Source organism: Engystomops pustulosus, chromosome 10, assembly GCF_040894005.1.
Source record: "Engystomops pustulosus chromosome 10, aEngPut4.maternal, whole genome shotgun sequence".
In the NCBI taxonomy this organism is placed as follows: Eukaryota; Metazoa; Chordata; class Amphibia; order Anura; family Leptodactylidae; genus Engystomops; species Engystomops pustulosus.
The window spans coordinates 36,665,456-36,690,360 of NC_092420.1; the positions used below are offsets into that span (position 1 = coordinate 36,665,456).

Sequence of the window (24,905 nt, forward strand, 5' to 3'; positions counted from 1 at the left end):
ACAAAATATAGATTAAACACAGGATTGTACAACAAACTTGAAGAACCTATATCTTTAATGACTCTGTACCCTACTGAATTACAAAGATACGATTAAGCTCAATACCTTGTAAACATCATGGTGATCTAGAATGCGGTCAAAATCTTTATACACATCATTTAGCATATCTACAACCTCCATTGGTGTGCTATATTTGCAGATTGTAGTAAATCCAACAATATCACTGAAGTAAATGCTGACTTCTTCAAAAAATTCTGGTTCTACTAATCCTGTTTCTTTAAGGGATTTTACCACAGGCCTGCAGCAAAAGAGAAAAATTTAAAGTTTTCTGTTGTACATAATTTTTGTAGTTTGCATTTCAGAACCTTACTTAACTTATCATGCTTAAGTTGCATTTACATCCATAAATATTTCGACAGTGGATTTCCAGTGGATACAAATTTGTCCATAGTCATGTGATGTCACACAGGTGCATGGCTCGTTATATGACACAGCTCTGATTACTTTCTGTAATAATAACAAGCATGTTTATAACAAGACCATGGACAGATTTCTATCCACTGGAATTAAATACGTAGGCTTTCTATAGAGTGACAGCAAGCAGAAGTCTAGAAAATACTGAGGAATTGATACAGAAAGTATATTGGGAAATTGTATAACTTTGAATTACACAAACAATATCAATTATTTGCTGAAAGTGGACAACCCCTTTAAGTCTTGAACTTCTGGACATCACCAAACTTTTTGTTTCCTCCTTTGTAATGCTCTGTCAGGTCTTCACTGTAGTTTTCAGTTGCTGTTTGTTTGTGGCCTTTTCGATCTGAAGTTTACTCTTTAACCCCTTAACGTCCTTGGACGAAAATGTATGTCCAGGTCGGCGGCTAATTTGTCCCACTGGGCATACATTTTCATCCTCAACTGCTGTCACCATTGACAACTGTCAACAGTAAAAGCAGCATTAAAATATAATAAAACCCATATAAATTTGAAGCTGTAGAATTAACATGTTTTCTCTATGTATGTGATAATTGTAATTATAATTGTAATTGTAAGCAGGAGAGACACTTACCCTGGCAGAAGCATAAAGTTCAATCGATCAGCCCGGTCTCTTTCAGCCTTGTACAGCTTGGTACGTTCCTCAACTAAATGCTCTAAATTTTTGGAGTACAGCTGCAATCGCCTCAGTAAGGTGTCCATATAGCTCTCATTCGTCTGATCATGGAAGTTGCTACATAAAGAAGCAGAGATTTTTTTTTAAGACTGTCATAACCAAAATTCCATAAAGGGATTTTTCAAACTTCAGTATTTATAGCCCATCTTTGCTTTGTGCTATATAAGAGAAAATTATAAAAATACACTGGTGTTTTCAAATGAACTAGAATGAGGTCAGCTTTAAATCTGTCTATTAAAGGGTTTGTTCAGTTACAACAAGTTAAGGATAACGTGCTGATCAGTGGTGGTCTTAGTGATAGGATCCTCCATGGATCATGGAAACAGGGATTTGTTGTACCTTAAACCAACGGAGTGTAGTAGCGAGCTGCTACACCATTCACTGTGTCGACTGAGAGACGCAGCCAAGTACTTCAATCAGTTATCTTTGTCAGCACCATACAAATGACTATAGTGCAGAAAAAAGAGCAGACGGGTTGGCTACTGCTCCAATTATTGTGAACCATAGGTAACTTGACAAACATATACGAGTAAATTTGAGGACTATGAGAGTGGACAATAAGTTCCAGCAGCAGGCAGTGGTGATCTATTCCCAATGTACAGAAGAATTTGAAACTTGCAAGCAAAAATGGAGAGCAGAAAAAAGGAATGGCACTCACCATCTGGAGTCTTCTTGGTGTTGCAATTACTTATTTGTGAATACTTACAAAAACTTTATACAGGCATGGCACAAGCCATAACAGGGAGGGAGGAGAAAACAAAAGTGCACAGCCATTTCACGCTGTCTAGCGCTTCATCCATTATGCGCAATTTGCAACTAGCTGTTCTGTCATTGGGGTTACTTTGGGGACTACTGTTCTTGTAATACATAAATTTCCCTCTACTGGAACCCCCGCTGACCAGCAAGGCATCCAATATCATGTGGATTGGAGAAAACTTGATGTGGCAGGACAACCCCTTTAAGCAAAGTGGCTCTTTAATTCTAAGCGGTGAGGGTTTCAGGACCATAACATTCCCTTACAGGCCATTTGTCACATGGGTATCATATAATCCAATAACTACTACTCTTGGTTAACAAGCTTAAAATGAACTGTAACGTGCTGTTATTTTGTTACTGGATGTAAAAATAGCGTACCTAAAAATCTTTGCCAAGGTACTTTCAATTTTCTTAAAGTCTGGCCTCTTCTCAGGATCCTCATCCCAGCAATTTTTCACAAGAATATAAACCTGAAAGTATACCATAAGCAAATTCTGCAACTGTTCACAGTTTTAACAAATTGCAACCACCACTAATATTAGTAAAACTGATTTGTATTCGTTGTGGTTTGTACACTGTTCTTCATTATCAGCTTCACTGGTATTGCCCCCGGGAATTGAGGAGGGCTGCACCAGTTTTATAGTAAATCGAGCCACCAATAATACAATGGGTCTGTCATACCACTTTGATCACAATGGGAAGAGGTAGTGTAGGATGGCAGTGACATATAGTGAGTTATTTATCTTATTTTCTTCTCTCACTTTCTTTTCTGCTCCCAGCTTTCATTTGGCACAATTTATGCATTTTTTAGGCATTTTGTGCCAAAGTTTCGTTGGCATAGTTTTACGTCTTTTTTGGCAATTAGTCCCAAAAAAGGTGCAAATACAAACAAGCACATCTACTCTGCCGAGTTAAATAGGGCAAAACCTGAGGCAGCCAACAACTTCTCTAATTTTCTAAAAGCTATGCAATAGGTGCATAAAAGGGACAATGCACCAAATCAATGTGTAACTAAAGTAAAAAAGAAACAAACAACCCCCTAGACTGTGTAACATAAAATCAGATAGAGATGAACAAATATTCTCTATTCACCAGTAGAAATACAAACACAAAAAGCATAAGCACTGACTATTCTAGGTCAGAAATTCCCAACGCTTCACCTTATGGCAAGTCTTCCATCAAGGTTTGCAGTAATGCAATGAAGATGGACTGAAGGAATGGCAGTTTATGACATTAAGGGAAATCAACCATTTGATTTGATGCATAATGAACCAAACATACCATGAGAATGCTGTAGCTACACTGATGCAGAAATATATCTTGTTTAATCCCTAAGCTGGGTGGTTTTGCTGAAAAAACTATTCTAAAATTATAATATTGAGGCTATGTTGCTTATGTGCCTAACTCCGGCACTTCTCCTTTTCCATTAAGTATGGACTGCTCAGAGAATGTTGTAATCACTGTGTCGTGCCTGACAGGCACCCTCGCTGCACCCTTTCCCAGCTGCTGTGTATGAGTGATCCAGCTCAGGTGGATTCGTCCTGTCTGGACAATTCAGAAAGCTCAGTGTAATGTGTTAATCAATGGCAGAAGCAATCAAGCTTTCCCAAGGTCTTGACTGTTATAATTGTTTTTTTCAGCAAAACCACTCAGCTCAGGGATTAAACAAGATATGTGCCTGCATCAGTGTAGCTTCAAAGAAAATATGCAAATATTTCCAAGATGGGAAAAGGAAAACAACTCCTCTTTTAGCTACCTTGTAAGCTCCCTTGACATCAAGCATGACCCACAAGAGGCCTTATGACATGATGCAGGATTAAAACCAAACCAGTATATCTATTCCAGAAGGAACATATTCCCAACTGTAGACTGCGCTGTTTCGAACTGATTGGGTCTCCTCAGGAAACTGGTTTAGCTGGGTAGGAGGCTTGTGAGGCTAGGGTCGGGAAGTAAGAGTTCTCCTTACATATAGTGCCAATTAAGTCCCCCACGTAGGCGTGTGGAGTCTTATAGCCATGGATGCTTTACTATAGGGATTCTGTCCAAATATGCAAAGTTTTCTAGGAAAACCACGCCTCTTTCAGTGTAGCTACAGCATTCTCAAGGTATGTTTGGTTTATAATGCATGAAATCAAATAGTAGATTTCATTTAATGGGGAATCACACCACAGCCTCAACACATTTTGGAACTTACGGGGACTGCCATTGCCTACCATTTTAATTGTAGGAAAGGGACACGTTAACCAATTTTTTTTTTACATAGAAAGAGATTGAGGTCAAGTAGACAAATATGCTCCCCATTCCTTTCCAGGCAAAGTAGGTTTTTTTTTTAAACTTTTATATTTTTTTATTAGTTATTATAATATTCCAATTTTTTTAGGACGTCTAGGGTACACCCTGGGAGTCTCCCTAAAAGTTTAGTTAAGTTTTGAGTTTGTAGTATGGTGTTTATTTTAAAAATAAATGTGGAATAAAATGTCACATCACCTCTCTCCAGTCCTGGTTTAAAGACAACCTGTCACCTGGGACCTCATTTTCAATAAAGACTAGTTACGGAAGCCGATTACAGCTGCATTGCACATATGCCTTTATGCTTTCTCTAAGCATTTGCATTACAATATAATTTTGTGTGTTTTAACTTGCCTTGCACCCAGACAGAATTCTCTGTGTAATCCCATGGGTTGGGCTTTGGTTTGGATGCATTTCAAAAAACATGTGTCTGCAGCACAGACAAGTCACATGTTGTTTTTTTGAAATGCATCCAAACCAAAGCCAAACCCCTGGGAGTACACAGAGGATTCTGTCCGGGTGCAAGGTAAGTTATAACGCACAATTATATTGTGAAATGTATATTTGCAAAACAGCTGTAATGGGCTTTTGCAACCTGTTTTTAGTGAAAATAAGGTCCCTGGTGAGAAGTTTGCTTTACTAGAAAGGCAAGGCAAGGCATTAAAACCTTCAGTAGTTTGCTCAGCTGCATCTCAACAATCATATCAGGCAGTTATAAAGATTTCTTGGGGCTGGATTTCTTATAGTGATTCTATACTGTGTTGATATATGGTTGTGAGATTGGCTTTGGTTTTCCTACTTCCTATCCCTTGCATTATTTTGTTTAGGGAACAATCTAAGGTCATTTCCAAGTTGGGGGCAGAGGGGTACTAACTTTCCTTTCTACCCTCCTGAATTAACAAAAAGTAAATTATTCTATTACAGATAGTGACAACCTGTGAAACCAGAAGTACTGGAGCTACACGAGAACCAGAAGCTGGAGCTGGCTAAGTTCACTTGAGGTCCCCCAAGGTATCCAGAATTCCTGGTTTGATTTACATGTGCCAAAGTGTCAAGAATCCATTACTGATAAATGCATCCCACCTCTATCTCTCTCTCCTCTGCTTTATCCAGATGAAGGTCTGGTCGGAACGGACAATCCCCTTTAAAGTTTTTCACTCTTCCAATCTTTTCTATGGTAAAGGAAGACAACACGTAATAAATTATTATTCATATAGGATGTGCTTCTATCATAATTCTCATAACTCAGATAAAATCAACAATTAACAATTTTTTTTTCCACAAATCAAACTTTGCAAATTTCTCAAAGAACACACTGGAGGGGGGAGGGGTGTTTATATCACTATTCTGTTTCTTTCTGTCTTTTTGTGACATTTCAGGTGCAAGGCATGGATCCTTTTCAGACACACACCACTGCTGTGCAACTTGTCATTCACAGGCCACGGCAGTGCAAATTTTTAGGCACAAGTTCCATTACACCTAAAAAGTTGTACAGCAGTACTTGCATCTGAATAGTCTCACAACAGTGATGTACATCTGAAAAGGTGCACAGCAATGGAGTGTGTCTGAAAAGTTGCTACGACAAAGCCAGCGAGGTACACAGAACAGTGATATACTGTAGCCCCTCACCCAGGTCTATGTGTTTTTTCACATGATCATTTTCTTTTTTGTTTAATTTGACCTCAGTAAATGTTTAGCAGTGGCATTGCAAATATAAAGGGTTAAGTAGACAGATCTTTTTTTTGTTATATGGAACCTCTGATAACTCTACTTTATAATTTTATGTATCTGCTCTTTCTAAATTAGTAAGTAAATCAGTAAAGTAATTAAAGGGGTTGTCCGAGAGTTATGAAAATTAACTAAAGGTGTCTGGAGGGGGCTGCTTTAAAAAAAAAAGAACTACTTACCTTCCGGTGCCCTCCGGTGTCCCGCTCTGCTGTTGCTCCGGTCCGGGCGTCATGTAAACAAACGTGGCTGCCGGAGCATTACTGGACTCCGCTTCCGGCCGGACCCGACAACCTTCCGGACCGCATTCACAATGCTGTTAATAGGGACGGAAAGGCGTTCCTGGCCATGGCCGGCCGGAAGGTGAGTCCAGCGCTGCTCCGGCGGCCATGTTTGTTTACATGGCACCCGGACCGGAGAGTCAGCAGCGCGGGGCACCCAAAGGGTGCCGGAAGGTATGTAGTTCTTTATGTTTTTTAAGCAGCCCCCTCCGGCCACCTTTAGTTAATTTTCATAGCTCTCGGACAACCCCTTTAATAAGTAAATCAATAATGTTACATTCATATGTGATGTACAATTTAATTTGTCAGTACATTAATATAGCTTGATAGTTTATACATTATATAATTGATTTTACCTTTGTGATCATGGCATTGTTCTGTGTAAAATGTTTCTTTCCTCAGGATAATTTCTTGTGCAATAATTCCATAGCTATAGACATCACCTTTTTGAGAAACCCCATTTTGGCGAATGTGTTCAGGAGACATCCACAAATCTTTAATGATAAATAATTTAAGAAAAGTGTACCTTTTGTGGCTTGGTTTTATAACAAGTCTGGGATTGGAATTCAAAATCTAAATTAGAGTTCCAAATCCCCAACTTTTCTTTACACTGGGGATATTTATCAAAATGTTACAGAAGAGAGTGTACTGTGTGTCCAGTACAGGCTGCTTGGTGGACATTGGCAAATGAACAAATTAAACAAAAAGCCTCATTGAGAGATGTGCCTCACTGCACCAGGACAGTGTACAATAGACGTCGATGGGGGCCGTGAAATAGCTGACATTTTTGCTGCTCATGGCCCCCATTTACAGTCAGTATGCATGAGACCTTATTATATGCCAGATTTATCATAGTAAGAGATTTTTATCTGGGACTCAAACCCTTTCAGGGCTCCACGTTCCCGGGATGAGAGCAGGAACTAAGACACACCAGTCTCTTAGAAAATGCAGAGAACACACAGCCACATACATAAAACACAGAAGATCAAAGGGACGTGAAAAGATGATAGAATACTGCAATGCTATTGGCCATATATCTCCCCATTAATTCACTTTCCCAAAACATGTAGATGAACTTTATATATTATTTCTTACACAAAGCACTGTCTTCAGGGAGACAGCATGTTTATACTAATTGTCCTTGTTTTAGCTCTGCATAAGTCACAAAATGGCCTTCAAATAGAGGAGCTGCAGAGAGGAGCGAGGACACAGTAATTTCTAAACAGTTATCAAAAAAAAGAAAGTTCACAGACTAAAATGGCTTCCGCTTGGTCCAAGATGACAGCTGTAGAGGAATATATCTCATACTGCATTGGAAGTATCAGCCAGCATGATTGTAAAAGACTTTAGAGTCCTACTTTAGACAAACTATTAGTTAGTCTAGTTTACACTTCTTTTTTTGATTACTTAATTTTCGGGCGCACAGACTTGTTGCCCCCCTTTTTCAGAGGTCATGCCCCTTTTTTGCACAAGTTAGAAAAGTGCCTAAAAATGGTCTAAAATAGTAAAGGCATTTCAGGTTTTTGGTGCAAAATGCTACAGAATTCTGGCATAAAAATAATGATTGATCTCCCACACCAAGTTAAAGAAAATTGTACATCCTTGCCAAAGTCCTATCCACGTTTCAATAATGCATCTTAAATAAACAATCTTGCTTTCATTGTGTACAGTATTTCACCTTTATATAATTTAAATAGAATATTCATAAAGGTATCCATTACCCATGATACATCATAACTTTCATTATACACTGGTGATCTGCTTTTGGCACAACACACAAGCATTTTGGGAGGAATTTGATTAAAAAGGTTTACATCTCTGTAGGGCATTGTAGGTTTCTGTGTTGACCACCCAGGAAGTGGAGGGTTGTGACAGGAGCCAGGGAAGGAGGAATACGTATAGATTTTTTTTCTATTTTCACCCGAAGGCTGCCCCTTCCCTTGGTGTTGGCTACATGCAAAAATGATATTGCTAGGTCACCCTGTTTTATTATGGCATTTATTGGCCCAGAATTTGAGACCTAAAACTTACCCATTACTTACCCTTTTTAGGACTCAAAATAGAATTACAAATAAAGTCAGTAATTTTCACTACCATACGACTATCAACTACACAGTTAGTTGACTTAAGTCTGCCATGGACCTCAACTTTACTGGAGTGTAGATAGGACATTCCCTGTAATTAAAAAATTATTTGGGTAACAAATAACTTGCTGTATAGAAGTGGAATATACATCATGGATTGATCAATCATTAAATCAAGACATTAGGGCACATTTACTAAGGGTCCGAATCGTGTTTTTCCGCCAGGTTTCACCGAGTTGCGCTGAATTGCCCCGGAATTTGGGCGCACGCGATCGATTGTGGCGCATCGCCGCTGGCTTTCACGAAACAAAAATGGGGGGGGGGGCGCAGCTGTCGGAAAATCCTATTGATTCGGGAAAACCGCGGAATTTTAAAAAATAGCACTCACATACACCAAAACGGAGGAGGTGAATTCCGGCGGACTTCAGTGCAGCAGCGACACCTAGTGGACATCTTGCGCAAGACCTTAGTGAATCCCGGAAGAACACGAATCAGTGTCAGAGAACGCGCTGCTGGATTGCGACTGGACCGGGTAAGTAAATCTGCCCCATTGACTTTATATATTACTGTATATCCAATACATCTTGTATTACTGGCCATATTATACTGTATGAATCCAATATGTACTATTGTTGAATCCTCTAGAGTAGTATATTTCTAGACATGAAAGTTTTTTCCATTAGCTTTAAAACGTGTGGCCTTGAATATGTGTATATCATACACATTTTACTCTGGATATCATCACTAAATCTGATAAACTGTAAACTGGGTCTGTTTACTAGAACACATAATTAAATTATAAAGTTACTATAAAACTATCCAATTACTTTGCTAACTTGTAACATTTATTTATTGCAGAAAAAATCCACAGCAATTATACTTCATAAATGAAATGTGAAGTATATAGGTGCTTCCTTTTACACCAAATGATACCTGGCTACATAATTTTACCTGTAAGCTAAATAGATGTCTTTATATAGTCTTACCTTAGCTATATCATATAGGACAGATATTTTAAATTCCCAGTCCATAAAAGCGCCATCTGGGTAGGATATTTTATCATTGAGGACATCCTGAGATGGGAAAAAGGTCTATTAGTTAGCATCTAAAAGAACAAATGCAACAAATTTAATAAATATTACACAAACTATAACTGTCCTTCATCACTGCTATTATAGTACTTTAATGGTATAAAACATCCATAAATGTAGACGCTCTCTTCCTAAACCAAAGTGCAAATGTGGAGAAAACACAAAAAGAGAAAAATGGTCACCAAATACAGATCGGGGCAATAAAGTAAATCTGCCAAATCATTAGGCAAACAGATAGTCAAAGATTTAGGCAAAAGGGTCCAGAATCTAGGAGGCAGAATGAACACTAGCTACATACAAGACTATAGCAGGCAAAGAGCTTGCAAGTATACAGGTAAATGGATCACATACAGACCGTTTTGGATATGTGCAATGACCCCGACACGTGTTTCGCCAGGAAACGGCTTCGTCTGGGGGACTCATACTTGCAAGCTCTTGTGGTTGTCCCTTTATTTAGCACTACATTTCCTGTTACTTGTATTGACAATAATTATTCTTGTACTCTTTCTTAGATGCCTTACTTTGGCATGGTAGGGAACCCTTGCTGCTATATGTCATAGTTTACTATTGGGTTTTGTGCAATTTTTTCTGTGTGTTGCCCTGTCTTTGTTTGTCATTTAAATATATATACATAATAATAAAAAGGAATTGATTTTTAAACCACTAGGTTGTCTTTTTATATATTTTTACTTATTATTTTCCTCTTTCGGTATGTGAATTACTAAATAATAGATAGACACGTAAATTACCGCATTATGGAAACTACAACCCTCAACGTATGAAAAAGCGCATTTAAGAAGTTGGTTTAACTCTTTAGGTTTTTTTTAGGGGTTAAAACAAAGCGGAGGTGCGGTCTACAAATTGTAATATTTTTCGACAATACATTCATTTTGGATGGAAAATTAAACATTTGAAATGGATTAAATGAAAAAAGGCTCCACAAAGTTTGATACCCAATTTCTCCTGAGTACACTAATACGCCATATGTGGTGGTATCCTCCTGTATGGGCGCACAGAATAAAAAGTAATTTGTCGAAAATGTTAATTTTAGCATCACCATCTTTTCATATGCATAACTTTTTTCTTTTTTGGCTGACAAATCTGGTTAAGAGCTTATTTTTTGCAAGTGTTGTTCTTTTAAGTGTTTTTTTAGCACTTTTTAGAGCATTTTTTAAAGGGTATTAATTAAAAATTCTTTTTTTGGAGAGTTTTTGAGGTTGTTTTCTACGGGGTTCACTTAGTGGGTCCATTAACAATTCTATTTTATTATGCAGATTGTCACGGACGCAGCGATACCAAATATGTGGGGGTTTTGTGTATTTTATTAAATTTTACGGAATAAAAACTAATGGAGAAAATCTTGTTCATTTTAGCATCACCATCTTTTCATATGCATAACTTTTTTATTTTCTGGCTGACGAATCTGGTTAAGGGCGAGAAGAGTTGTTCTTTTTAGTGGTCATATTTTAGAGTGCGTAACATTTTTTAAATCACTTTTTAGAGCATTTTTTAAAAAAGTATTAATTAAAAATGATCATGTTTCAGGGACACACACCGCGTGTAGATGTGCTTGGTGTACAATACTGCATCCATGTGTTGGATTTCCTTTAACTTTAAAAATTCCTTTTTTTTAATTTTTTTAGAGTATTAAGTACATTTTAGTTTTGTCTAATTGAGTGGGCTTATTGTATTTTTGGTATACTCTCTAAAAGGTAATCTAATTGGCTTAATAGAGCCATGTCAAAACTATAGGTCTTTGAGAGGCCATGAGAACACTGATGATGAAGTAACAAAGAGCACCCATTTTTCAATGAAACAAACAAAAATATTCTTAACCCTTTCCTTACTGTGTCCTTTTTTATTTCTGCATTTTCGTTACTTAGTCCCCTCATTCAACAAGCATTTTTTTTTATTTATACACTTAGAGACACTTTGGGGTTTATTATCTGTGGGACAAATTGTACTTTCTAGTGGCATCATTTTATATTTTGTTCTAGTTTTTATGTTTTAATACTAGAAAAAGAATTCTTAGTTTAGCCATATTCTGACGTAAATAATTTTTTCATACGTCAGTGTATGGACTTGTGTAAGGTGTAATTTTCATGACGTTTTCATTGATTATGATAGGGAATGTTTGACCTTTTGATCACTTTTTATAAAAAATTTGTTTGGTTGAAAAGTGTTGACATTTGGGAGCTATTTTATGTGACAGGAATTACAGAAGATATTGTTCTCTGCTTTTTTTGACAGATTGGACATTTTGGGACACGGAGATACCTAATGTTTTATTATTTTACTTATTTAATTTTATATGTATTCTAGGGACTTAAGTTTCAAAAAAATATAAAAATTTTATTCATTTTTTTATTATTATTATTTCAGGCCCGCTTGTGACTGCTATGAGCTGAAGGCTTCTGCCACCATGGCAACTGAGCAGCACCCCCAATGACATCACAGAGGGCACCAATCGGCCATTGAAGACGGCGGTGCCCTGGTAAAGAACTGTTATGTTGTGTTCGACAGGATAACTTCTGCAATTGGTGCCAGCAATGAATGTAGCAGTTACTGGAAGGTGTCAAATGTATGATACAGTTGACACCTGTCGGATATGGAGAGGGCTCAACCATAAAGCCTTTACTGCTGTATGACATTTATAGTCATAAAGCAATAAGCAACTGATTAAAGGAGATTTCTGGTCTCCAGGCCACATTAACTGAATGGGACCAGAGCTGCAGTTCCGAACACTACTTTTGTACTGTATAATGAATCTCACTGTATTGTATCAACGGCATATGATGCAGGGTCTGTGAGTCTGTCCATCTCTGATCTAGTATAAACTCAAGTTTCTAGTTTTAATTATAACATTTGGAACTAGATATTGGAACTAGCTATTAATTACAAAATATAAATAATAAGTCAGCTTTGTTCTAGGAGTTGTTACATTTACAATTTTACAAAATGTATATGTGTATTTTTATTGGAAAAAAGCATCACCCCATTAAACCAGTAATGTAGATTGCTTCATGGGGTTTCCTATTTTTGAACCTTCAAAAAGGTTTAATGGCTGGGAAAGAAGTTTCTTCCACTGTTGATTGTTGGAGCACTAGTTAAAGAGTACCTGTCACCCTAAAAAAACCCTCTAGGAGCTGCTTACTAAAGTAAGAAGCTCCTAGCCCTTTCCCAGTAATAGCAGTGTTAAATTGCTAGCTTTATCGGAACCTTCCGATAAAGCTAGCAAACACTGCACTATGTAGCCCTCAGAATGCCGGACCAGGCTTACAGCGGTCCGGCGTATTCATGAGGGGGCGGTGACTGTAGAATGGAGCCTGGCAGTCACCGGCGGCATATAGTGTGTGAGGGGCAGTGCAGGGGAAAAGCAGAGGAGATTGGCGTGCCCCCTCACGAGTACGTTGGAAGCTTGATCCAGCGTTCGCAACACTATGTAGTGATTGCCATCTTTATCGGTATGTTCTAAAAGGCTATCAATTTAACACTGCTACACCTGGGTTAGGGAGAGGAAGCTGTTTACTTTAGTAAGCATCTACTAGATAGATTATTAGGGTGACAGGTCCTCTTAAAGCGGTCATTAGGAAATTGGATCATCTCTATTAGGGAGGTGCAGGTCATCATTCCCAGAAATGCTTCTTCCATACTGGACCATGCATGACACAGGTGTGCCGATTGCTGTTCCATCTTTTTGAACGTGCCACACGTCTTTGAAAATAAACGCATTGTGAGACAAGATACACTCACTGGCCACTTTATTAGGTACACCTGTCCAACTGCTTGTTAACACTTAATTTCTAATCAGCCAATCACATGGCGGCAACTCAGTGCATTTAGGCATGTAGACATGGTCAAGACAATCTCCTGCAGTTCAAACCGAGCATCAGTATGGGGAAGAAAGGTGATTTGAGTGCCTTTGAACGTGGCATGGTTGTTGGTGCCAGAAGGGCTGGTCTGAGTATTTCAGAAACTGCTGATCTACTGGGATTTTCACGCACAACCATCTCTAGGGTTTACAGAGAATGGTCCGAAAAAGAAAAACATCCAGTGAACGGCAGTTCTGTGGGCGGAAATGCCAGAGGTCAGAGGAGAATGGGCAGACTGGTTTGAGCTGATAGAAAGGCAACAGTGACTCAAATCGCCACCCGTTACAACCAAGGTAGGCAGAAGAGCATATCTGAACGCACAGTACATCGAACTTTGAGGCAGATGGGCTACAGCAGCAGAAGACCACACCGGGTGCCACTCCTTTCAGCTAAGAACAGGAAACTGAGGCTACAATTTGCATAAGCTCATCGAAATTGGACAGTAGAAGATTGGAAAAACGTTACCTGGTCCGATGAGTCTCGATTTCTGCTGTGACATTCGGGTGGTAGGGTCAGAATTTGGCGTCAACAACATGAAAGCATGGATCCATCCTGCCTTGTATCAACGGTTCAGGCTGGTGGTGGTGGTGTCATGGTGTGGGGAATATTTTCTTGGCACTCTTTGGGCCCCTTGGTACCAATTGAGCATCGTTGCAACGCCACAGCCTACCTAAGTATTGTTGCTGACCATGTCCATCCCTTTATGACCACAATGTACCCAACATCTGATGGCTACTTTCAGCAGGATAATGCGCCATGTCATAAAGCTGGAATCATCTCAGACTGGTTTCTTGAACATGACAATGAGGTCACTGGACTCAAATGGCCTCCACAGTCACCAGATCTCAATCCAATAGAGCATCTTTGGGATGTGGTGGAACGGGAGATTCGCATCATGGATGTGCAGCCGACAAATCTGCGGCAACTGTGTGATGCCATCATGTCAATATGGACCAAAATCTCTGAGGAGCTTCCAGCACCTTGTTGAATCTATGCCACGAAGAATTGAGGCAGTTCTGAAGGCAAAAGGGGGTCCAACCCGTTACTAGCATGGTGTACCTAATAAAGTGGCCGGTGAGTGTATATTGTAATGCTTTGCTGCTAAAATTAGTGTAGTCCTCCCCTTTTCCTGCTTTTGACACAACTTCTCTTACTGCTAGAACTCCTCCTTTGTGAGGTATACGCTCTCTACATCTATAGAGGCCAACCAGAAGCTCTCTTGCCACACTTGCTTATTAAGGGCCGCTAGGAAGTCATTGGTGTCTTTTTACCATATGCTGTAATTGGAACCGTTATACCGTGTGTTTAACTATGCAATAGTGTACCTTCAGTATTACCCATATCTAATACCCTGTGGTATATCTCTATTTAAATATGTGACTATATATGACCCATATGGCGTAGTTGGTCAGCTCCTGGCTTTAAGGATCTTCCATATGATTTCCCACTGTTGCGATGTAATGACGCAATGGTGTGTACAGCCCCGTTCATGATAGGAGGTGGTCACTAGCGTAGCAGGTGGAGCGACGACATGCCGGGTGAGTTAGCCAACAGAAGTTTGTTTTCATTACTGTATAGCCTATTGGGCCAAGGTGCCCTGAGTGTCATATGCTTTGACCTATTATGTTGTAAGGTTTAATTGACACCACAGGTGATTTTGACAGCAGGGTTCCATTCTTTTAATCCCAATACACAGAGGCCGGAAGAAGCGCCTCCAATGGGCTTTCGGCCTTCACCTCCCTCCCTTGCAAGGCCATTTTGTAAGAATGTACATGTCTTCACTTGAATGAAGAAGAAATACTGAGCACTATTGAAGAGTGGTGAGTCAATTTATTTTTCTTTTGTCTTATTTTATATTTCACTTTTTCTCTTACTTTTGGAACTTTTTTGGCACATTTGATGTAGTTCAGCTTAAATTTGCGACTTTTTCAATCGCCTAGCAAAGTAAGCCGAGCAAGAATTTTTCAGCGTTTTACTTGATATATTTTTAAAATCCAGATGTGGACATATGAAAAAGTCACAATTTGGGTGCAAATGATGGTTAAAAAGTCGCAAATAAACTCCATTCCCGATCAGGCATAGGTAAAACTTTAGGAAGGGTGTAAGAAGCTTTGGAGACTTTTGGGCGACTTTTTAATTAAAAGTCGCAAACCCCCCACAATCTCAGCTGCTTAATATATCAACCTCTAAGATAAATTAAACAAGTTCAAAACCCAGAAAAAAAACAAGAAAAAACATGCACAAGACCTCCAATGTTTCTCATCATAGGCAGAGAAATGTGGGAACTCCCCTAATTCTTGCGGTACAGCAGGTTTTAATATATTTAAAATGTATTTTTAATAAAGGAAATATTCTTACGCTATGTAAACATTTACTAAATAAAAAAAATATTCTTACTCTGAGGGAACCTCTTTCACAGTATTCAATAACACCATATATCATAGCTTCTTTCTTCACTGTACCATAGAATTTTGTCAGATTGTAGTAATCTATCTGTAGAAGCTGAAGAGTTGTATAAAAGAGAAATGTATAGTTGTGAGATCAAAAGTCAAATAAAAGCATAGAATATAAAGGAAATGTTGTTACCAGTAACAGTGAAATATACAGAAATAAAATAGCATTTCCATGTTGTATCTATATTCAGAAAATACCGTATATACTCGTGTATAAGCCGAGTTTTTCAGCACAAAAAATGTGCTGAAAAACCTCATCTCGGCTTATACACGAGTCAATAATAATAAAAAAAAAAAATTAAAACTCACCCTCCGGCTCCCGGTCCTCGGCGGCGCCTCCCGGTCCTCGGCGGCGGCTCCTGGTCCTCGGCGGAAGCTCCCGATCCTCTGCGGCGGCTTCTCTCTTCTATCTTCACGTGCCGGCAGTCGCGTCTATGCGACTTGCCGGCGGGCGCACAATATGATGTAGCGGTGTCGCCGCATCGCACTGTGCGCCCGCCGGCAAGTCGCATGGACGCGACTGCCGGCACGTGAAGATAGAAGAGAGAAGCCGCCGCAGAGGATCGGGAGCTGCCGCCGAGGACCAGGAGCCCGCGCCGAGGACCGGGAGCCGCCACTAAGCATCAAAGGTGAGTATCGTCGGAGGGTGAGTATTAAGTTTACTTTTTTTTATTATTCGCTAGGCATACTGAGGGCAGGCTGTATACTTTTTGGGGCAGGCTGTATACTTTTTGGGGCAGGCTGTATACTTTTTGGGGGCAGGCTGTATACTTTTTGGGGGCAGGCTGTGTACTTCATGGGGGCAGGCTGTATACTTCATGGGGGCAGGCTGATTGTATACTACTTGGGACAGGCTGTGTACTACAGGGGCTGGCTGGTTGTATACTACAGGGGGCTAGCTGGCTGTATACTACACCCTCGGCTTATACTCGAGTCAATAGGTTTTCCCATTTTTTGTGGTAAAATTAGGGGTTTCGGCTTATACTCGAAATGCTAAATCTAAAAAGTGTGGAATGCATGTATTCAGCTTCTTGTACTCTGATGACCCTAAATCAAATTTAAAGTCCAAATTGCCTTTAGAAGTTATAAAATTAGTGAATAAAGTACATCTGTATGCAAGGTATTCTCAGTATAGCTACATCTGTTTTGTGAATGCCTGTTAAAGTATATAAGTGAACAAAAACTGGAGAAAAATGAAGGAATGTTTTTTCGCCTGCAACGCATCAGCTTGTCTGCATGTATTGTGACAGGACCAGGGGAAAAGTGTTAAATGGTGTGTATGTTTCCCCTAGGTTTCTGTCCTGCACTATCTAGGGAGCCAAAACCTGGTCTGGAAGACCTGGCTGCTGCAGTTTGGAGTGTTGGGCTTGGTCCCTACTCTGCTCAGCCACTCCAGGTGATTGAGGTGATTGGGGCTAATCACCAGCAACTCTGAGATGTTTCTTTAAAAAGTCAGAAGCTGCACAAGAGGAGCCGCTCTCTCTCTGCTCCTGGGAAAAACCTTATGTGAGTTGCCAATTGCTGTATGCTGTGGTTGGGAAGCTGTACAGTAGGTACAGTTTCTTGGTAGTGAGGAAACTACTGTATTGCATAGTTAGTGGCCAGACGGCCTAGGATTTTATTTCTGTATTGTTTTTGTTTTGCCACTTTTTTCTGCTTGAAGTTAATAAAACTGGTTGAGGCCAGTTGCACCCAACTTGTCTGGAGTGGACTGTGACTGCGCTGTGCCAAAAAGTGCCCGTCTATCCCAGGAGACGGCGATCCCAGAGCTACTCCCGTTACAAATGGTGGAGGCTGCGCTGGCACAAAATCCAGCAAGTTGAATGTCGTGGGTTAAGTCTGCTGCTATTGCAAAATCCAACTCTGCAGACATGGAGGACTTTATTAAACAGCTGATGCAGACTAACATTCAGCTGCAACAATCCTGTGCACAGCAGCAGCAAGAGGCCAATGCACAGCAGCAAGAGGCCAATGCACAGCAGCAAGAGGCCAATGCACAGCAGCAACTGACAAATGCACAGCAGCAACTGACAAATGCACAGCAGTATGAGGCCTTCAGAGAACAGCAGGTGATAAACAGAGGTGATAAACAGATTAAAGTGCTGTCTGAAAGACCTCAAGTTCAGGCCCAAAGTGTCTCTGTTAGGAAAAGAGTGCAAGCCTCTCTGCAAAAAGTGACCCCTGAGGATGATGTGGAAGCGTTCCTCACCATATTTGAAAGAGCGGCATTGCGGGAGAATCTTCCAGCCGACCAGTGGGCAGATGTCGTGGCTCCATTCCTCAGTGGTGAGTCTCAGAAAGCCTACTTTGATTTAAGTGAGCAGGATGCCAGACAATTCCCTAAGCTGAAAGCTGAAATTCTTGCTCGTCTTACACAGGCTGTCAGAGCACAGCGGGTACATACCTGGACATTTCAGTTGGATAAACCAGTAAGGTCCCAAATGTATGACCTGTTTCATCTGGCTAAAAAGTGGCTGCAGCCTGAGCTCCCTTCAGCATTACAAATTGTAGAAAAAGTGGGAGAGGTAAATTATCGTGTGCACCAGCCAGGAAAACGTAAGCCCTACCAGATTTATCATGTAAATATAATTAAGCCCTGGAAAGAACGGGAGGTATTGGTAGCGGTTAACAATACTGGTAAAAAGGAGGGTGTTCCACGGGTACCAGAGGTTAAAATTCCTGACACTTTATCATGTGCTCAAATCCAAGAAGTAAAGAAGTTTGTAGAAAGCAATAGGGATGTGTTTTCCGACTTGCCTTGAAAAACAAATGTTATTAAACATGACATCATAACAGAGCCAAGGGTCAGAGTGAACCAAAAGCCCTACAGGGTACCTGAGGCCAGACGTAAGGCGATTGCAGATGAAGTGCAAATGATGCTCAAACTGGGAGTTATAGAGGAATCGCACAGTGACTGGTCTAGTCCTATAGTCTTTATCCCAAAACCTGATGGTAACCTGCGTTTCTGCAATGATTTTACGAAAATTGAATGCAGTATCAAAGTTTGATGCATATCCCATGCCTCGAGTAGACGAGTTAATTGATAGGTTGGATAACGCCAGGTATTTCACTACTTTAGATTTTACAAAATGTTACTGGCAAGTACCATTGACAGAGCAGGCCAAAGAGAAAACGGCCTTTAGCACCCCTGATGGCCATTTCCAGTATGTGGTTCTTCCATTTGGGTTGCATGGGGCTCCAGCCACATTCCAGAGGCTGATGGACAGAATTTTACGTCCGCACAGAAAATATGCAGCTGCCTATCTAGATGATGTCATCATACATAGTTTAGATTGGGAAAGTCATCTACCAAGGGTTCAAGCAGTACTGAATTTTATCAGGGAAGCAGGTTTGACAGCCAATCCAAAGAAATGTGCCCTTGGACAGGAAGAGGCTAGATACCTGGGGTACTGTCAGGGTCGCTAGGGAGAATGCTGGGACTTCCGGTTCTTCTGCTGGTGCCAGCAGCGTTCTCCGACCCCTGGCGCGTATCCGTGCAAACTCCACCTCTCGTCCTGGGCAGCGGCTGCTAAGATCTTGCGCTGTCTAGGAGTTGTGTTCGATACTGCTGGGACTTGTGGTACCTCTGCATGATGCCTGGTTGTTCTGCACCATGAGGGGTTAATTCCCAGTAGCTGTCCAGCTCCTATCAGGTTCTGGAGGTGGAGTTCTGGCTGCATAAATTGCAGCTTCACTAGTCACCTGTGCCAGTGTTTGAAATCCCTTCTCCACTCGCTCAGCATTAGGTTTGACTTGCTCTGTATCTGTATTTGTATCGTTGTTGACCTCGGCTCATTTTTGACATTGACTCTTTGCCTACTGATTTTGCTATTGACGTACCCTCTCGTTGTTACTCCGGCTAGTTTACTATTCTTTTGTGTTTTATGTTTGTCAGTCTGTTTGTGTTTCCCTTCCCACAGTTATCAGTGTATTTCGAGTCTTCAAGTAGTCGCCCCACGGTTTAGCGTGGGGGGGGGGGCCATAGGAAGGGACAGCGGTTGGGGCAAGCTCAGGGCACACTATCCCCTGTCTTTTGTGTTACCCAACCCTAACAGTACACTATGGGGCGAGGTGTTATCGAGCCCCAAATAAACAAGATTGAGGCCATACAAAACTGGCCCAGGCCTGTAAATGAAAAACAAGTAAGGGCATTTCTGGGTTTAACTGGCTACTACAGGAGGTTTATTGGAAATTTTGCAAGTATTGCTGCCCCTTTGCCTTTCGTAAGGTTGGTTAAAGACTCGGTCATGGTCAAATGGACCACTGAAGCTGAGCAGGCTTTCCAGAGCCTAAAACAAGCTCTTTGTGCCCAGACAGTCTTAATAACACCAGACTTTACCAAAGAATTTGTTGTACAAACAGACGCTTCTGATGTTGGTGTAGGTGCTGTGTTGTCACAAGTTAGGGGAGACGAAGAACATCCCGTGGTCTACCTGAGTAGGAAATTGAATGACCATGAAAGGAAGTATGCCATTGTAGAGAAGGAATGCTTGGCAATTAAGTGAGCATTGGAAGCGCTCCGGTACTATTTGATAGGCAGGACATTTAAACTTGTCACTGACCATGCCCCACTCAAGTGGATGTGTCAAAACCGTGAGAAGAACAGGCGAGTAACATGGTGGTTTATGTCTCTACAGAACTTTAGTTTTGTAGTGGAACACAGACCAGGACGGCAGATGGGTAATGCAGATGCCCTCTCAAGGGTCTAATGCTCATTGGCACAGAGTGTTCCGGCCCCGAGGTCGAAACAGAGGGGGAGGATATGTGACAGGACCAGGGGAAAAGTGTTAAATGGTGTGTATGTTTCCCCTAGGTTTCTGTCCTACACTATCTAGGGAGCCAAAACCTGGTCTGGAAGACCTGGCTGCTGCAGTTTGGAGTGTAGGGCTTGGTCCCTACTCTGCTCAGCCACTCCAGGTGTTTGAGGTGATTGGGGCTAATCACCAGCAACTCTGAGATGTTGCTTTAAAAAGTCAGAAGCTGCACAAGAGGAGCCGCTCTCTCTGTGCTCCTGGGAAAAACCTTATGTGAGTTGCCAATTTCTGTATGCTGTGGTTGGGAAGCTGTACAGTAGGTACAGTTTCTTGGCAGTGAGGAAACTACTGTATTGTATAGTTAGTGGCCAGACGGCCTAGGATTTTATTTCTGTATTGTTTTTGTTTTGCCACTTTTTTCTGCTTGAAGTTAATAAAACTGGTTGAGGCCAGTTGCACCCAACTTGTCTGGAGTGGACTGTGACTGTGTTGTGCCAAAAAGTGCCCGTCTATCCCAGGAGACGGCGATCCCAGAGCTAATCCCGTTACAGTATGTAGTCACTCTTTTAATGTAATCTAAAAAACATTGAAGATTTTTTTTTGTCCAGTGCCAGAACTCCTTCAAGTGGTCTCCAGTCTTTGTTTCGTTGGTGTCTGGACAACTTGTTCCATGGCATGGACCTGAAATGTGATTGGACCTACATGGATCTTGAGAGGTGAGCGGTATTGGACTTTTTTTTTCAATATATTTGCTTTTATTAGTGAACAAACAAAAGTATAATAAACACCAAGGATTGAAGGGAATATAAGGGATAACATTGTGGTAAAGTTTATTACAGGGTTAGTGTCATTACTAGAGATGAGCGATCATACTCGCCCGAGCTTGATGCTCGTTCGAGTATTAGCGTACTCAAAACGGCTCGTTGCTCGGACGAGTTCTTCACCCGCTCGAGAACTGCTCGAATCAATGCAAATTGTCTTCTGATAAGTTCGCAGATGTATGGAAAAATCTGCAATGTGTTCTTTTGTGAAGAACACATTGCAGATGTTTCCGTACATCTGCTAACTTATCAGAAGACATTATTTCTCAATAAAATGACACATTGAAAAATACTCGGGTCTCCCATTGACTTCAATGGGGCTCGTTATTCGAAACGAGCACTTGAGCATCGGCAAAAGTTCGTCTTGAATAATGGGCACTCGAGCATTTTAGTGCTCGCTCATCTCTATTCAGAGGTTAAAACTCTAAGATCCTTCCTACACCTGTCTTAAGCTGATTACTGGCCAAATAAATTCTCTGCCTGACCTTGCTCTGAAGTTAATTTTCCAGTTTCGTGGTTCCTGTCTTTGTGCATGATCACTGCTGAACTGGCAAAAGGTTTTGACCTTTTGGCTTTCTCTTACTATTCTGTGGATTTCTGATGTGGGCATTTGCATAGTCTTCTTGTTTTGACTTTTGTCATGGACTTGCACATTCTCTTGTTTATTGATTTTGATCTTGATGTACACTTCTGGTATGACTTGCCTTGCTAATACTTATTGTTCTTCCTCCCCCCTACCCTTTCACATTACAGAATGTATTACAGAATGTATTGAACCCAGTCAGGTGCCATCATTTAAGGAAATCAAGTAGACATTAACTTCTTTAATTATCAGAGTTGAGATATTTATCCACTATCCACAGGGAATTGTAATTTTGTTGTTCACTCTGCTGGCTTCTATGGGACTTCCGGTAGGGCTCACCAGTTGCAAAAGCCATATTCTCCTTAGGGCGGGGAAGGGGGACTTAGATTTCCATTTTCTGGCAATCGCAGTGGTTTCCAGCAGTCAGACCACCAGACATCTCAGGTCCAATATTAATGACAGAACTTAACACGATTTATGCGCTGCGTGAATCTGTTGCTGTGTTTCTGTACATCACTTGATTTCTGGTGCTGTACTTCTGTATGGAACACAGTACATTTGCTGTATTTATATACTGATCTTGGTTCTGGGGCTGTAGTTATGCACTACATGATTATAATAATTCATGGCAGGCACTATATTATAATTTGAGGGACACTGTGCATGTTTTAATTAGAGGTGGTGTCACTGTTTATGGTTTAGTGCAGGGGAAGTACCGTATACTAAATTTATTTAATATTTTAAATTGAAAGGGGGACTGTTTGTTATAACAATCACAATGAATTGGGGGGGGGGTGTATGTACAATGACTTGCTCTTTGTCAACATTCACCCTGTTAAATAAATTACCTAAAGAATAGGTAAAAAGTCTAGATTCTAGATGTGCAAAGCTGGTAGAGACATTTCCCAACATATCTGCAGCTCTTATTGTGGGTAAAGGAGGTCCTCCAAAATATATCATTAAGGGGACTGAATACATATGCACACCACACTTTTTTTTTTAATTTGCAAACATTTCCAAAAGCTCTTATCATTTTATTTAAACTCCACACATACTTCATATTTTCTGTTCCTATATCACATAAAAAAATCAACAAAATACATTTGGTTGACTTTTAAAAGTAAGGAAAAATCTCAAAGGCATGGATACTTCCACCGTATGGAGGATAGGAGTAGCAGTAATTTGCAGTTGCCATATATGCAGAAAAAGAGTAATAGTACAGTGGACTGTTCCCAAAAACACAGTTTAATAATAATAAGGATTATTATTATCTTTAATATAGCGCCATCATATTCCCTAGCACTTTACAACAAACAGTCAAGTGGAACAATAAGAGTGAGGTCCCTGCACACAGTTTACAGTCTATGAAGATGAGGGGGTGACAGAAGAGGTATAGGAGCTTGTACAGTGTGTTAAGCCATTCTTTATAAGGGAATAGAATAACCTAATTTAATAAATAAAGATGCTGCTGCTTGAACCAGTCATCAGCTGTCATCTTGTATACAAGGTCCAAGGTCAATGGGACTGCAGAGAAGATCCAGAAGAATCAGGAGAGAATAGTCACCTTTCAATTTAGTGGTGAGGATATTATTGGAGAATTTAGAAAGAGCAGTTTCAGTGGAGTGCATGGTGTGAAAAACAGATTGTAGGGGGTCAAGGAGGGAGTTAGCAAAGAGATAGTCGGTCAAGAATAGACCAGGAGTTTTGGAGATGAAAAGGAGATTACAGACTGGTCTTTAATAAGCAGCACAAAATGGGTGAAGATTTTAGTAAGGTGAGAAGTGACTGCAAAAGATGTGAGGGGATGGGGTCACTGATGCAGGTAGTGGGGTGAGTAGAGGAAAGCCACTTCTTCCTCTGTGACTGGTTCAAAGGAAGAGATTTGAGAAAATAAACATACATAGACAACCACAACGAAGGATTAAAGTCAGACACAAAAGTATTTCATCAAACTAGTCCCATCAAAAGTGGTTCTACAAGTTATTGTTTATTATTGGGGGATGGGATTCTTAGTTTATTACACATGGCTTTTCTATTCTGGCCTAATATTTGTTGATTAAATAATTACATTGCAGGAGAAGGAGTTCTGTGTTATTGCTCATGTGAGTTTGTATTTAACTAATTTTACAACCTTCTAAAAATGTTAAACAATTGTCTTCTATTTAACCCTGGTGTGTTAAACCCTGGAATTAAAATATGTGTAATTTCTGTTTCTGTATATGGGCATACCTTTGTCATGTAAATATAGTCATTCTATATATGATCATACATACCTATCCTTTTTTAAGCTGTATATAAAGAACACATTGGGTAGCTGGTGCTATACTAATATTGTAAAATCATCTTACTTTGTTAAGGTCCATCTTCTGTTTTTCTGTGAAATTCCCATCATGTTTTAAATCTTTCAGGATTATAACCTAAAAAATGAGTGGAGAAACAGGAATTTTACTCCCATTAGATATATTACAACATTTTTTTGTGTTCACATGTACTACTGATTTATGCTAATTTGTTTTAAGTTACCATGTTGTATAGGCCAGTAAACCACTACTAACCTGTTATGCATGACAGTGACAGGATCAAAATGATAAATGTCTGTATCCCCGGAAAATCAATTTTATGAAGAAAATTACTTTGATTGCCTTATACCAATGACCGGTAGGGAATCTTGAGGCAGGAGAAGAGTCATGGTGAGATTTCCCCTCCTGGTCTGACTCCTTCCATACCCAAGGTACATCATAACAACCATAAGACTTGCGACATTTTACCTGACCAGTCAGGTTGGGAGAGGATAGCCACTGTGACTTTGCGTCCAAAGTCTTTCCGCGTTATGATGAATTTCACCAAATTATAAAGAGACCATATTGTTTATATGCCACTGATAATAGGTTAGTAGCAGTTTATAACTCTAAATCCCCTTTATAAGGGTCCTTTAAAAAGCGATCATGAAAATCTATTATTTATAATCCAGAGATAAGCTAGATTCTCCATGGTAAAAACCTATCTTTGTAGCTTCTCTGTTAGG

General features: G+C 40.2%; 1 protein-coding gene and 1 long non-coding RNA gene across 3 annotated transcripts in view; one reads left to right on the plus strand and one right to left on the minus strand.

The window, feature by feature from the left end:
• Window positions 1-24,905, minus strand: part of GUCY2C (guanylate cyclase 2C) — a 133,855-nt gene that overhangs the window by 22,602 nt on the left and 86,348 nt on the right. The window contains exons 14-22 of one of the 2 annotated variants that reach the window (XM_072127959.1): window positions 24,229-24,297; window positions 15,667-15,771; window positions 9,293-9,379; window positions 8,265-8,397; window positions 6,579-6,716; window positions 5,300-5,388; window positions 2,306-2,397; window positions 1,070-1,228; window positions 106-298 (exon numbers count right to left, since the gene is read on the minus strand). In XM_072127959.1, coding sequence (XP_071984060.1) covers window positions 106-298; window positions 1,070-1,228; window positions 2,306-2,397; window positions 5,300-5,388; window positions 6,579-6,716; window positions 8,265-8,397; window positions 9,293-9,379; window positions 15,667-15,771; window positions 24,229-24,297 — 1,065 coding nt within the window. The remainder of the gene's footprint in view (window positions 1-105; window positions 299-1,069; window positions 1,229-2,305; window positions 2,398-5,299; window positions 5,389-6,578; window positions 6,717-8,264; window positions 8,398-9,292; window positions 9,380-15,666; window positions 15,772-24,228; window positions 24,298-24,905) is intronic. The other variant, XM_072127960.1, reaches the window with a different exon arrangement.
• On the plus strand, window positions 4,689-15,074 carry LOC140104426 (uncharacterized). The gene is made up of 4 exons (XR_011850317.1): window positions 4,689-4,742; window positions 5,141-5,227; window positions 11,780-11,891; window positions 14,966-15,074. It is a non-coding gene; the product is annotated as an uncharacterized lncRNA (long non-coding RNA).